The 15,879-nt window shown below is 43.4% G+C and overlaps 1 protein-coding gene across 4 annotated transcripts in view; it reads left to right on the top strand.

The window, feature by feature from the left end:
- GNAS (GNAS complex locus) overlaps positions 1 to 15,879 on the top strand; it is a 256,365-nt gene that overhangs the window by 104,655 nt on the left and 135,831 nt on the right. For all 4 annotated transcript variants that reach the window (XM_048819684.2, XM_048819685.2, XM_048819686.2 and 1 more), the window contains exon 2: positions 4,542 to 4,614. In XM_048819684.2, the coding sequence (XP_048675641.1) occupies positions 4,542 to 4,614 (73 nt within the window). The remainder of the gene's footprint in view (positions 1 to 4,541; positions 4,615 to 15,879) is intronic.

Raw genomic sequence — 15,879 nt, 5'->3', positions numbered from 1 at the left:
GGGGGCCTGGGGGAGCAGGTCTGTAGGGCCAAGCACCGGCTGCTCTTCCAGGGGGGCCCTGGGGAGACAGGGGCCTGGGGGAGCAGGTCTGTAGGGCCAAGCACCCGGCTGCTCTTGCTGGGGAGACCGGGGCCTGGGGTGTGTAGGGCCGTGCACCCGGCTGCTCTTGCTGGGTGAGGGGGGCCCTGGGGAGACGGGGGTATGGGGGAGCAGGTCTGTAGGGCCAAGCACCAGCTGCTCTTCCAGGGGGGCCCTGGGGAGACAGGGGCCTGGGGGAGCAGGTCTGTAGGGCCAAGCACCGGCTGCTCTTCCAGGGGGGCCCTGGGGAGACAGGGGCCTGGGGGAGCAGGACTGTAGGGCCACGCACCAGCTGCTCTTCCTGGGGGTGGGTGGGTGAGGAGACAGAGGCCTGGCTCGGGGGAAGTAGGTGTGTAGGGCCCACTCATTGGCTCGTCTCTTCGGAGTTAGGGGAGAGAGTGGTTGGGAGGAAGGTCTAGGCTACTCTCCCTGGGGAAGGTGGGGTGGCCCTAGGCCAGGAGGAAGGGGGCTGGTGGGAAGTAGGTCTCTAGGGCCCCGCAGTTTCATTGAGTAAAGAGGAAGGCTTGGGGGATCTGGGAGAAACAGGTCAAAAGCAGCATCTATTGGGGGAGTCCGTAAGAAGGGTGGTCTGGGTGGAGGTTTCCGAAAGGGGGAGAAGCAGATGAGGGCTCTTGCTGGGTAATGAGGGACTGGAGAAGGCCTTGGGGAAAGGAAAGCACGCGGTCCAAGCGGGTCTGTAGGGATGCTCATTGGCTCCTGAGGACCTGACCCTGTGTAAAGGGGTGCGAGGTGCAGGAAAACAGTTGCCTCTGAGAGAGGGAGTTATGGGACGATAAATAGGTCTGGTAAGGGGGTTGGGGACTGGGAAAGATCAGGGTTTGAGCCTAGAGGGAGATGTGGGGGGAAACAGCTGTTCAGAAAGAGCTAGTAAATCTTCAGGGCCTACTCGGGCTCTTCCTAATAGGTGAGGGAGGGAATAGGGTTCAGGGGCACAGGGAGTGGGGTGCTTAAGGGAGGGGGAGGAGTTATTCAGGGATTAGCATGTCTACAGGGCAACTCACTGATCCCACTTACTGTTGGGGAAGGAGGAATTAAATGGGCTTGTTGGGGTGTGGGTGGGGAAGGGAGATCTGGAGGAATTCCCCCTCTTGAAATTGGGGATGGAAACAGGGAAATGCACCTTACAAGCCAGGCTGTGGAGGAGACAGATGGGGAAATGGATTTTTAATGAGGGGGATACTGTGTTGGAAAATAGGATGGGGAAGTGGTTGGAGAAGGGATGTTAATCCTTGACGGGAACAAGGAAAGGGATTGGGTGTGTGTGAATATCTGTGGTGGGGAGGCAGTGAAGTGTAATGTCAGGGTTGTGGTGGGAAACAGGCTGTTTTTCAAAGGGTCATGGACATATACTCTCTCCTCTGTCATGTCAGTTACCATTATTATTATTATTTTTTTTGTTGCAAATCTAGTTAAATATTATGTGTTCTGGGGAGCATTTATGGCTTGGTCCTTTATATATATATATAATGACTGGGTTATTTGCATGTGTGGTATTTTTGAGCAGATACAATTAGAAATACAGGTTGAGGTTTAAAGGGTGGTGAAGACCCCAAAATTACATTTTTTAATGAATATTTTTATTGTATTGGGGCAGGCATATTGTTCTGAAATGTTTTTAAAATGAGATGTAAGCAAATTCAGTCACTGTAGAGTGTATTGCTCGCGAACGTATTAAGGGTTTCTTTTTGTGTGGAGGAGAGGTTGCCCTAGGTAAAACTGAGTCAGTTCTGTTATGAAATGACATCTTAATTTATTTTTTTTTGGTGGGGTGCAGACTTAGAGTAAAATCTTTAAAGTGCCGATTTAGAAGAAGCAAAGAGGTTTGGCATAAATGGAGAAATAACCAGAAGAATTATTGTAGCATCCCCTATGCTTAAGGGTCTATCAGCATTCCCATAGAAGACCCCTCTTTTTAGTACAATTTGGCTTTCAGTCTGGGGGAAATTTCAGCCAGAGATTCAAAAGACTGTTTTATAAATATTCACACAGGAAAATCCTGTCAAATTAGTTTGTTTGTGTAAGTAAGCCACAAGATTTCAAAAAATAGAAGACATTTGGTTGTGATGTGCTTTTTTTGTCTTTGGTAACGGGAAAATGGCTCAGATATCTATACATGAAAACTTGTAGGCTCTTTATAATAGGTATAAGGCCTCTTCATGGGTTTTTTTGTTTGTTTTTTTTTTAATGTGAATGACCCACATTTAAAACAGTAGCTGTCATGCATTTATGTGAAATCCATAACACACATACCTTAATGGTAAAATGCCTGTATCTGTGTATTATTGTCTTATGCTTATCCACTTCTGTAGAGCACTTGAAATCTATAAATGAGAAACTCTTAAATGCAAAGCATTATAATAACAGTATGTGAGAAAATATTAAGAATAATACAGAGAACCTAAATACATTCCATTTGATGGATCGGTAATACTGTTCTTAGGCTCTAGTCCTGTAAACATACATATAGTTATCTTTACTATCATGAGTAGTCTCCCTGAAATCAGTAGGACTACCGATGATGGTAAAGTTAGGCACGTATGTAAGCGTTCACACTACTGGTGCCTTTATATGTCCCTGTTGCTCCATAAGGAGCTACACATTTTAGGAACGGGCTCATTCAGAGCAATATATAAAGCTTCAACTTGGTCCACTGATGTTCTGTCTGGTCCAGAGAAGCCTCTAATTCCATGGCATGTCAATTACACATTTTATACTCTGTTTTTACTCATAACAAAATAAAACTAGAAAAGGAAATTAAGAAACTGGAAGTTAAAATCTGTCTGAGGCAATCATTAGGAAATTCCGCATTAGAGTTGAAATTCTGTTATTAATTATTCTGTGTGTAAGTATCTCAGCAGATGCAACATTCACTGCAATACACAGGTTATTTCCAGTTGTGGAGATGACCCAGTTTCTGCTTTAACTGGGAATGTTCATGTTTTTGATTGGTTTTGCTCCCTGTCTTATCAGATGCCAAGGTTGCTTTTTTTTGGTGGGGGGATATGGTGGTTGCCTACATGCAAAGGTAGGGGCAGAAACTATTCTTAACTGGTGAAAAGGGGAGAAAAGAGGCATAAGGTTTTGGCGTCTGGGCAGCAAAATGTCTAAAGAGGCTTGTTTGGAAGGAGGGCAGGGCTATTAAGGACTTGGCTGGGGGGGGGGGGGAACAGCTTTTATGGCGGAAGACAGAGGTGAGTGTCTCTGTCAGAAAACAAATTTTGAAATATAACTACTAAAATGCAGTTTTGAACGTGAGACTCAAAATGGAGGCTTGTGCTGTCAGTGTGTGCTAGGGAAGGCCTGGCATCCTAGAAACACAAACTGTGCTTCCATGAACCCATCCTGCAGAGGTCTGTGTGCGCTTTCTGTTAGTGAGACCCAGGCTCATGGCAGGGGAAAACAAGCAGCAAAAGGATGCTAGAGAGAGCATCTATGTGTATAATTCACTAGGACAAGGGGGTTTACTCTGCAAAAAATGTCTGTCTGCTTTGCACAGAGAGCCACCGATCTGAACGTGTGGATGGCTCAATTGGATTTTGTTGCTGAAGCCCTTTAGTGTGCAGGAGGAGTGGGTACAATGTGCAGACTGGAATGGGAGAAAGGGGGCTTTCTCCACAGCCTAGACTCAGTGTGTAGGGTGGGGGAAAACCAGAAAGGTACTGCTTATAGGAAGCTGACTAAAGTGAAGGGGCTTTCTCTTTAGTTCAGGGTGTGGGGGGGGGTGGGAGAAGACAAGAAAGGCTGCTTACAGGATGCAGACTGGAGAGGGCTTTCTCTGCAACGCATAGAGGGGGTGTGTGTGTGAGAGAGAGAGACAGGTTTGGAGCATGTGGAGAGAATAGGGGAGGCTGCTTACAGGATGCAGACTGGGGTAGGAGGAGGGAGCTTTTCTGCAAATGTGTGGGTGGAGGGGTCAGAGGGACTGCTTTCCTTATTCAGATGATAATGTCCGTATCTTGCATATTGAGTGGTTAAGTTTCAGTGTTTGTATGACAGGCACTACATTTAAGGCTCAAAGATTTTGAGGATCTAACTAAAAAATGCTTTTGCATCACATGGGTTTCATTGACTTGACCTTTCTCTCCACCAGAAAGTGGTGACCAAATGAGAAGATTCAAACTTATCAGTTTCTCCCCCCGCCCTCCCAAAATAAAAATAAAAAACCTTAAAGTTGCCCCTGTCTCTTCCTCCAAACCACCAGCCTGCTTTTAACATTGACATTAGAAATAATGGTCGGTAAAATCTTCCAAGTTTGAGCTCTGACACATGACTGGAACTGGGCATTTATTTTTAGCCATGTCTGCAGTTTCCTATGGCAGTTACTTTTTTCTTTCACTTTTCACTCTCGCACTGAGTAATCCAAATTTTTTTGATTTTGCTCCTGAAGAGAAGATTCTTATGTGCCCCTGCATCACTGAAACTGATTTACTTTCATTTTCTAGGTGCTGGTGAATCTGGTAAAAGCACAATAGTCAAACAGATGAGGATCTTACATGTGAATGGATTTAATGCTGAGTAAGTGCATTCATCTTTTTCACTCCATACCTTAGGATGTGTGTACTATTCAATAGTGGTTGCTTTGGTGTTTATCCAGTATATTTCCTTCTTAATGTTATGACTTTGAGAATTTAGTTGTGTATGTTTAGATGGGAATAATCAATGTTCTTATGTGCAGTTTATCTGGAAGAAGTCGGACACTAGTAATAAATAAGTGACATTGCTATACAATGATTTTATCAAGGCTCTGTGTACCAGACTTGATTAAGACTAAGATTTTTTTTCCACTGCAGTTTCTTTCATAACATGGCTGACACTGATTTACCTCTGCTGTAGCACATTGATTCATGCTGCTGTAAACATTTTCTCGTTAGATTTGAAAGTACAAAACAAATGCAGTTTTCTTTATTTCGAACATGGAGCTTATGTTTCAATATCTTTATTATATACTCTGGCTTGTGAGGTATTGGGATTCTGGGTTGGAATTTCTTTTCTCTTCCTGTGTTTGCTGTTTGACTACAGTGATGGTGTATTAAATAATGTTGCTTAAAGCTTTCTGTGTTTACAGTTATTTATATCTGTTATACTATTTGGCAGTATTGATGGGGAAAGTGTTAGGCATAAAAAGTCATTCTTATCAATAGTTTAGTTTTTAACTTTACATATAGTTAAAACAACTTTTCAGCTTTATTTCAACGCTATAGCAAGTTGTTGATAATAATAATAATTAATAATTAATTAGACTTCTGTACCATTAACTGGACAAAAAACCCCTGGAACCGTATTTTTTGGTCAAAAGGTTTTTGTTTTCTAATTTTTCACTTAATTCTATTGAGGGGAGATAACGATTCCTCCTGGCTTTTGTTTATGCTTACAGGCAATCTCTGCTTGAGAAAGGTGTGTGCTCTTAGAATTACAACAATTTCAACTTGATTTCTGGGCATTGGAATTTCAAAGCCCAGCATCTTTTTGTTAGATTGTTTTGTATCCACATTATACTTTTTTCAAAGATAATATATTTTTCAATTGTGTGATATTTTGACTTTCAGACATCATCATTTAGTATGTGAATCGTCTGTCTCAGAGGATTAGTTAGTTTTTCAGTAGATAATTCTTCAGGAAGAATGTCTGAGCTAAACATCCAGCCAAAGAACCTGGACAATACTTCCTCGTAATCCCCAAACACTAGTTCAGCATAAGGTACGCATTCTCTTGAAAGAAAGTTTAGACTGTCTGACAATAAATAACATTCTACACTATGACCTTTTAGCTGCTATTTGTAAAGAATATTTTCTCTTTGCCCAAGACAACATTCTCTGTCTAGGGCCCAATCCTGCAAAATCTTACTCATGCGAGTAATCTTTATTAATTTAATTTGGCTAGTCAGGTGGGTGGAGGGTTGTAGGATTTGACCCTGACATAGGATCAGATGCTGAGAATTGCTAAGCATCTGCAATACTCAGCATTTGTAACTCCCATTGACGTTAATGGGTATCTTTCAGAAATTGGCCCATAAAACCGACACATTAAATCTAGTAAAGATATTAATGGTTGCAGATGTGATGTTGCTCGTGAGTAATGAGTGACACATTCCCTCTATCACTAATAGGTGTTGGGACGTTTAGTTACATGGAAACCACAGTAGAGAAGCATACAGAATGTGGGAAAAGCATGTCATGTGGCATCTAAGTTTTTTAATTGCTCCCCGAAGAATAAATAAATCATAACTTACCTTTCCCCTAACATTTGAAGGGTATGTTTAAGAATGGTGAGGACCTTGCAGATTTTACACTATTTGTATTTTTCTTAAAGTGAGTCAATTGCTCCCTGCACCGTTCCTTCTTTCTTGCCCATCCCCCTGCAGCCTACCCACTTGATTCCCTGCCAGATTTTCAATATATATGTAGTAGGGATTTAGTTTTCTGGTCTGTTAAATTAAACTTTTTTTTTTTTGGTTTATCATACTAATCCCATTAGAAAAAGTCAAGGGTAAACTCAGTCACATATACAACAACAAAATAAATGGATGTGATGAATGACTTGTGGAACTCATTGCCTTGGGATGTAGTGGTGATCAAAAGTATAACTGGGTTCAAAAAAGAACTGGATAAGTTTGTGGATGTCAGGTCCATCAATGGCTATTAGCCAAGATGGCCAGGGATGCAATCCCATGCTTGGTGCAACCCTAAACCTCGGGCAGCCTGGAGTAGAAGATGGGCTGGATGGCTCCAACTGCCCTGTTTTATACATTCCCCCTGAAGCTCTGGTACTGGCCACCATTGGAGACAGGATATTGGGTTGGGTGGACCTTTGGTCTCACCCAGTTTCGCTTACATTCTTATGGTAGGTTGTTTGTAAATGCTGTAATACACTGTAAGTGAGGAGTTATTCATTAGTGTAAATTATCCTTTGGAATGCCTTCAGCTGTCTACCATGGATGTGGTTTTAAATCTTGAGCAGTGATGCAGGTTAACTGTGTGGCTTAAAAGAAATCTAGGTTGGTTGTACTGTTGAAAGCTTGGATGTCCTTGATTTGGTCACCTCTGTGATCATGTGTGTTACAAGCAGAAAGAAAGTACATCTTGTAAAAGACACGTAATGTGCTTTCAAAATAAATGAAGTAGGTATCTTGGTGGTGCAAGTTTTTTTCTTTGTTGGTCAGATATTTTTAAATTCTGCTAATTAAACTTCCAGTGCTAGTTTACTGCAGCAATTTTTGTATTCTGCCTTTATTCTATATTTGTGGGTTTCAATCTGTGGTCCACAGACCCGTGAGGGTCCACAGGCTGTCGAAGGTTTCCAAAAGGGTATGCACCTCCATTTGCAATGTTTTAGGGGTCCGCAAATTAAAAAAAGTTGAAAACCACTATTTTATATCAAAAGCAATTGTATCTGAGCACTCAGCTAAACTTGGCCTTGAGTCCTATGTGTAGTATTTAACTAGGTGAAATCTTTTTATTTATACTTACATACCAAACTATAAAATTGTCCTTGTGGGATTCAAATTCTTGATTGTTTTAGCTAATTAGTTATTTGAGGAACGGCGAGGGTTTTCCAAGTAATTAAGATGTTTAATTGTTATCTGCATTGAGGTGAATTTGCGGGTGGTTAAAGTTTTTTAGCTGGGTAACTACAGCAAAGACTGCTTCAGAAAATCAAACATAGGTCTTATAAATTATATCCTGGTTGTGAACAGAAAGAAATGTCTGTCTTCCTTATGAGAGGGAGATAAAGCGTTGTGGTATGGATGAACAACTTCTGTGATATTGGAGAAGCAGGACATGGTCTATAATAGAAATATATCTAGGGTGGGATTTTCAGAAGTGCTTTGCATTAGCGTAAGTGCTTGCAATTCTTATAGAAGGTATTGAATTGGTAACACTGTGGACTGACTTATTCACACAGCAGTTACAGCATGGGCACTGGGAGTACAAGCTTCCCCATGCTGTCTTTTCGCTGTGCCTCATCCTTGACTAGGAGAAGCCATCTTTAAAGATAGTTCAGACACCATCCCAACCAAATCCTTTGTGCCTCCACAAGACTGCCAACAATGGGGCCCCTTGTGATGTAGTAAGGGTTTAAATTCGGCACGTAATAGCAGGAAGCCTGTGACTTCCCTTCCCTCCCTCCTTAATATTTTGAAACTGTATTTTCATAAGAATACTGAAAAGGAGCAGGTCTGTGCTGCTGCATGTTGCATTTTCCCAGCAACTTGTAATAAAGTGAAACTGATATGATCCTTTTCTCTTTGACTTTGCTCCTCCTTTGGAAGTATTGTGTGCAGGTTTCAATATACCAGCCTCAATGAAACAGGAGGGAGCAAACTGAATGGAGAAGATGACAAGGGCAGACACAAGGAGGGGTTGATTTAGGGGTTAAAAAAATGGTGTTTTGGTGACAGCTTAGGTTGACAGGCTCTGGAGGGAGGGTCACTGTCGTGTGTGGCTTCAGAAAGGGAGGAATAAACAGGGAATGGGTAATCTGGAAAAGCCTTATTAAAAAAGAGGAGAGGTTGAAATAGTTCAACAGAAATGAAACAATGCTGGAAATCAGGTGTTGAAAAAGAGACACGGGAAATCAACTGGGAAAAGTGACAAATAAGGGAAAGATGGCTTTCTAGTTAGTAGACTTGGATTGCATTTCTGGTTCAGTCTTATTGCAAGACCGTGAATAGATCAAGTAGCTTCTCTGTGCCTCAGTTTTCCCATAATACTTAAATATCTCATGCTTAGTTTACTAATATTTTAAAGCACTTTATGTAAAGCTTGATAGAAATGCAAATTATTTATTAAAGATAATAGGAGAAACTGGCCTAGTGAACAGGGGAACAGTAGATACAATGTATTTTGATTTTTAGTAGAGCTTTTGACACAGCCCCACATGACAGTCTCATAAGCAAACTAGGGAAATGTGGTCTCAATTAAATTTATGATAAGGTGGGTACACAGCTGATTGGAAAACCATACTCAAGAAGTAGTTGTTAGTGGTTCATTGTCAAACTGGGAGAACATATTTAGTGGTGTCCCACTGGGGTCTGCCTTGTCTCTGGTATTGGTACCATTCAACATTTTCATTAACAACTGAGATAACGGAGTGGAGAGTGTGCTTATAAAATTTGCAGATGACACCAACTGGAAGGGGTTGCAAGCACTTTGGAGGACAGGATTGGAGGTGTTTGAAAAAGGACAGTGATCAGTTGTTCTCAGTGTCCACTGGAGTAGGACAAAAGTAATGGGCTTAATCTGCAGCAAGATAGATTTAGGTTAGATATTAGGAAAACTTCTCAACTATTCCAGAGCTTAACTACCCGTATAAGCTTCCAAGGAAGGTGGAGGATTTGCTGTCATTGGAGGTTTTTTAGAACATTAGACAAACACCTATCAGAGATGGTCTAGGTATACTTGGTCCCGCCTCAGTACAGGGGGCTGAACTAGCATACCTTTCAAAGTCCTTTCCAGCAATGCATTTCTATGAATCTGATTCTGTGATCAGAATTCAAAATAAAGTTGACAAATTGGAGAATTGGTCTGAAATCAACAAGATGATATTCAGTAAAGACAAGGACAAGGTACTACACTTAAGAAGGAAAAATCAAATTCACAAATACAAAATGGGGAATAACTGGTTAGGCAGTCGTAGTGCTGTATAGGATCTGGGGGTTGTAGTGAACTAGAAATTGAATATGAGTCAACAATGTGATGCACTAGCAAAAGAGGCTAATATTCTGGGGTGTATTAACAGGAATGTAGAGAGATTGTCTGATACACAATTTAATCCCTGTTTGTACACTGGTCCACTAGACCTCAATTATTTTGCAAAAGCCAGTGAATGACAGAGTGAAAAACTGTGTGGTCACTGTCAATCCAGACTAAATTCAAACAAGTGACCTTACAAGTATATTGGTCCACAATACCTATTCCCCTCAACCATCCAGTTCCCCAGCATATGCAATCTTTAACTCATTCTCCAAACCTATCCTTTGAAATGCATTTTTGAACAGTTGATATCTAAGAATTATTGAGCTTTTGGGTTTTGTTTTCTAAATGTTGGTCTTGGTTTATTTTGCAATTTAAAAAAATCAATCGTTAAGACAAAGGGAAAGAATATAACAATTCTAATTAAGTCATTTAGAAGGAAGAGGAAAATCTTCCGTATAGATAGGATATTACACATACAAACGTTGTTCCTGTGTCTTCACTATTTGTTTCAGACAAGAATCATTTTTTCAGAATGGTTTTGTCAGTGCATTAGCAGGAAACATAAAGTGACTTTAGCAGATTCCTTCCCATTAACAACAGAAACAAGTTTTTCTGGTGGTCAAGTAAAACTCACAAGTTGTTTGAGCCACTTAGGTGTAATAGCCTGCAAATTCTGTGTTTGAACCTGTGGGGTTTTCTTGAAGAATCTTCAAAACTCCCTTTCCCACTGAACAGCTAGTCATGAATTTTGATAGGGGGGGTCTGTGTTGTGGAATGTGAGATAAAGGGTGAATCAATAGGGGAGGAAGAATTTATTTCAGTTTATTGTATTATAAATCTTTTATTAAAAATAAATGTGGCTGTCTTTTGATGAGGCTACTTATATAATAATAAACTGGCAGCGTGTCAGTTGAGTAGATATTGTGATTAAAACTTGGTCCTGCATGTGTCTTGCGATGGATGCAACACTGTTTATAAAAGCTAAACATTGTCTTCTCCGATTTTTTCAGTCTGATGGAAGACAATTATATCTGATGAAATAAAAAAGTTGGTTGTTAGGAACCTGAATGTTGTGTTAAGGAGATTTTTTTTTTAAATATTATGGAAAACATTTTAATTTTTGGGGGGGGGGGGTAATCACCCTTTTAAAGAGACAGCAAAACCCAGTCTTGTCTCTTCAGCCTTGTCTACCCTGTCAAGTTTCTACACAGTAAAGCAGCTTTCTGCAGTATAACTCCCGAGGTGTACCCACTGCCAAGCCACTTAGTGCACAGAACCACCCTGATGAGAGGCGTACAGCTTTCTGCGTCGGAGCTACAGCGCCATGGTGCCAGTGTAGACACCCTGGTCGATTACAGCACTGCGATTGGCCTCCAGGAGGTGTCCCACAATGCCTGTTCTTGCCTCTCTGGTCATTGGTTTGAACTCTACTGCCCTGCCCTGCCCTCAGGTGACCAACTGTCAGCCCCACCCCTTAAATTCCTTGTGAATTTTGAAAGTCCCCTTCCTGTTTGCTTGGTGACATGTGCAGTGGTCACAGCGCATCTTTCCAGGTGACCATGCCTGCTCCACGCATCAGATGATTCCCCGCTTGGAGCAATGCCGAGCTGCTCATCAGCATTTGGGGAGAGGAGTTCCAGTCCCAGCTGCACTCCAGGCGTAGGAATTATGATACCTACGGACAGATTTCACGATGCGTGCCAGAAAGGGGCCATGACCGGGACACGTTGCAGTGCAGGGTCAAAGTGAGGGCGCTGCGGAAAGACTACCACAAGGTGTGGGAGGCAGACTGCCGCTCCGGTGCTGCACCCATGAGCTGCCCGTTCTACAAAGAGCTGGATGCAATATTTGGTGGCAACTCTACCTCCACTGTGAAGGCCGCTGTGGATGCTTCAGTGGCTCGCGTGCCAGTTGAGAGTGGACTGAGCCAGGAGGAGGAAATCTTGGTCGGGGAGGGGGACCCAGAGGCAGACGATGACTCGGAGCTCAGAGATGCATGCAGCCAGGAGCTCTTCTCTACCCTGGAGGAGGCTAGCCAGTCACAGCTGTTGGAGCTTGGTGGGGTGCAAACAGGAGGAGGTCCCTGGTAAGTAGCTTTGATTTTGGGAATCACTGAAGTAAGTTGTTGGGGGCAGGAGAGTTGCAGAAAGCAGGCTTTTGTCTGTATGATGCGCATACCACCACATGCCTAGTCTGAATGGCGGAACAAGGTGTTGATTGACTCCCTCACTTCATGGGAATCTCCCTCAGATCTCCATGAAGCTCTCATGGAGATACTGGGAAATCCACTGCCACAGGTTCTTTGGCAGAGCTGCTTTGTTTCTTTCCCCATTGAGGGTAACTTTCCTGCGCCACTGTGCCGTCACTGCGGGGGGACCATTTCCGCACCCAGGCGAGCTGCATAAGGGCCAGGGCAGAAGCCGCAGTCTTGGAGAAGACCCTCCCTTGATTCCCTGCTCACCTCAGCAGCAAGATATCTTCCATAATAATCACAGCCTGTGGAAAATGTGGGGACAGTAATGATTATAAGGCCTACCCCCCTACAGTTCTGGCTGTCTCCAAGAGCCACATACCCTGTGTACAGTACGGTCCTGGAACAATGATTTCCCCTGCCCCTGCGGTTACTCACCATTATGGGAGTCTTGTGGCTCATGTGTGCTTACCAGCCAGTTAGTGACAGGTATGTGAATAGTGGCTGTGTTTTAAATCAATGAGTCAGTGGTCCGTGTGTTGCAAACAATACTGCTTCTGTAAAATGTTGCATTTTTGGCTTCACAGATGCGATCTTGGGAGCCCAGCCTCCTTCTTTGTTATCACCGGCTGAACAGCTGCGCAGAATTAGAAAGGGGCCACGAAGAACTGAAGAAGACTTTCTGCACTCTGCGGCCGAAAAACAAGAATTGAAGGAGTTGCAGGACAGCAAGAAGAGGGACCGAAAGAAGAATGCGGTGTGCCAGAATGAAACCAGGGAGCGGTTTTTAAAAGTAATGGAGCGCCAAGCGGACACACTCCAGGTGCTACAAGCACTACAAACTGAGCTGCTCCGCCCCTGCCCTCCCCTGCAGCTGCTGTCGCAAAACTCTCTCCCATGCACCCCCTAGACACCTCCAGCACACTCTTATCAACCTCCTGGCTCCAGTCTGTATCCGTTGCATTCCACTCCTGCCCCATCACTGTCCAGCACTGCGGACTCCCACTACACTCAACACCCGTCCCTCTGCAGTCTAGTCCTGCTGAAGTACAGTACCCACTGCACTGTACTCCAAAGGATAAGGTTGCATATGATACCTGGACATACACAAATCTTTAACTGTCCTGTGCCCCACCTCCTCCTGGGACCCTCCCTTTCCCAAACCCCCATAGTGCTGATGTGTTTTTTTTGGTTGTCTCTCTCCTCCGGTTGTTGTTTTTTAATAAAATAATTGATTTGGTTTGAAAGCAATTTATTCCATTCATTGAAATCAAACAGAGCCCTGCGAAGCAACAGACAATTTTCTTAAACCTTCATAGTGCATTGTCTGCGCCAATCACAAATACCTCCTAGCATTACAAGCACTGGACTCCTGAGCATAGCAATAAATATTAGTGGATTTCAGCTTCAAATTGCTGCCTCAAGGCAGCCCTGATCCTTGTGGCTCCACTCTGCGCCCCTCTAATAGCCCTGGTCTCTGGCTTTTCAAATTCAGCCTCCAGGCACTGAGCCTCAGCAGTCCAGCCCTGAGTGAAGCTTTCACCCTTCGCTTCACAAATATTATGTAGCATACAGCATGCGGCTATAAGCATAGGAACATTGTCATTGGCCATGTCCAGCCTCCCATATAGGCAGCGCTAGCGGGCCTTTAAATGGCCAAAAGCACATTCAGCAGTCTTTCTGCACTTGCTCAGCCTGTTGTTGAACCGCTCTTTGTTGTGTCAAGGTGCCCTGTGTATGGCTTTATAAGCCATGGCATTAATTTCCCCTACGTTGATCTGCTGGTCTGGGAAGAAAGTCCCTGCTTGCAGCTTCCTGAACAGGCCAGTGTTCCAAAACACGTGCATCATGCATCTTTCTGGCCCAGCCTGCGTTAGTGTTCATGAAATGCCCATGGTGATCCACAAGCGCCTGGAGACCCATAGAGAAATACCCCTTCTGATTAATGTACTGGGTGGCTAGGTGGTCTGGTGTCAGAATTGGAATATGCATACCATCTATCGCCCCTCTGCAGTTACGGAAGCCCATTTGTGCAAAGCCATCCACAATGTCACGCACGTTGCCCAGAGCCATGGTCTTTTGGAGCAGGATGTGATTAATGGCCCTGCAGACTTCCATCAACACGGGTCCAATGATCGACTTTCCCAAGCCAAACTGGTTAGCAACCGATCAGTAGCAGTCTGGAGTAGCCAGTTTCCCCAGTGCAATTGCCATGCACTTCTCCAACGACAGGGCAGCTCTCATTCTCGTGTCCTTGCGCTGCAGGATTGGGTGAACTCATCACACAGTCCCATGAATGTGTCGTTCCTCATCCGAAAGTTCTGCAGCCACTGCTTCTCATCCCAGACATGCATGATGATGTGATCCGACCACTCAGTGCTTGTTTCCCGAGCCCAAAAGCAGCATTCCACTGTGGTCAGCACCTCCGTGAATGCCACAGGCAATCTCATGTCTATAGCTACTACCTGTGGCGAGATCAATGTTGAACTCTTCTTGCCTTTGTAGTTTAAGGAATAACTCCACTGCCACTTGTGATGTGTTGGTGAGAGCGAGCAGCATATTGGTCAACAGTGCAGGATCCATTCCTGCAGACTGCAGAGGCCGAGCGCGCAGTGCACAAACCGTTGAAAGAGAGCGCCAAATGCAGACTGAGGCACAGGGGTTGCTGGGATGCGAAGCAATGTATCATGGAGCATTGGGACAGGATACCCGGCGACCCCTTCTGCCTTCCCACAACTCTTGGTAGCAGAAGAGGAAGAAATGCTCTGTGGGATAGCTGCCCAGAGTGCACCGCTCTGAATACCACTGCAAATGCCACAAGTGTGAACATGCTATTGCGCAGGCAGCTGACAGTGTGAACAAACAACAGCGGTTTCCCTTCAGCACTCTCGGAGTGTCGCTGTAACTGCCAGCGATGTAACTCTGCCAGTGTAGATGTACCCTTCATCTTTCTTGGTGGAGATCCTGAAGATCATTTAGCCTTTGAGTTGCAATCTGAGCTGGGCAGTTGTTCATGTCATTGCCTTTAGGCTTTGACTTCCAAATCAACTGTCTCTTTCATATTCTTAGAAAGTTAGCATTGAAAGCAGCTGCTGTGTGGCTCTTGAATTCTGAGTTGGAGGGAGACTTCTTTTGAAAAGACTACACATGCTGGACAGGAGAATCTCCTTGTAGGAGAAGAGTATGATCCATATGCCAAGACTATCCTTCTGAAAGTGCTAATACTTCATAGCGTCTGCCTTGTGCATCACTTAATTTGGTCTACAAACACTAATGTCCTCTGGAAATGAACATAAGTCTCTAAGGGCTGGATCCAAAGCCCACTAAAATCAATGGAAGAACTCCTCCTATTCATTGACTGCCGTGGGCTTTGAATCAGGCCCTAAGAATATATTGTCAAATACACTGAACTGAATTTTTTTTGTTTGTAGTCACTTAAAATGCAATAACATGCAGACAGCTGACACACAAACATTTGAGTGTTCCTTAAAAACGGAGAGTCCTGTCTATTTCTATCAGAATCATGCTGCTATGTAAAGGCTTTAGTTTTAAAGGACACTGTGGAAGAGAAGATTCAGACTTTGTTTTTTTAAAGATATATTGCTTGAAAGAATGTTTTATTTGCAAATTGATTGTCTTGGTGATTCATTCTCCCTCAGAAAATTTGCTAGATTTTGGTTGCATATGAAAGAATAACAGCGTTTTCGATGGCAGACTATGCAGATTTATTTATTTGGGTGGGGAGGGGGGAGAACTGAGAGTCCTTCTGGTAAAACAGTAGTCACTCTGCCAGTTAATATTGTCACAAGTAAAGAACTGTTTGTCTCTTGAATTATTGTTCCTGGCCTTGTAACTCGATATTTGTGCTTGTATTTAAATGTTGCAATTTTCTGA

This window comes from Caretta caretta, chromosome 13, assembly GCF_965140235.1.
Source record: "Caretta caretta isolate rCarCar2 chromosome 13, rCarCar1.hap1, whole genome shotgun sequence".
NCBI classification, from domain to species: Eukaryota; Metazoa; Chordata; order Testudines; family Cheloniidae; genus Caretta; species Caretta caretta.
The sequence above is the reverse complement of the archived record's forward strand: the minus strand, read 5'-3'. Positions and strand labels throughout refer to the sequence as shown.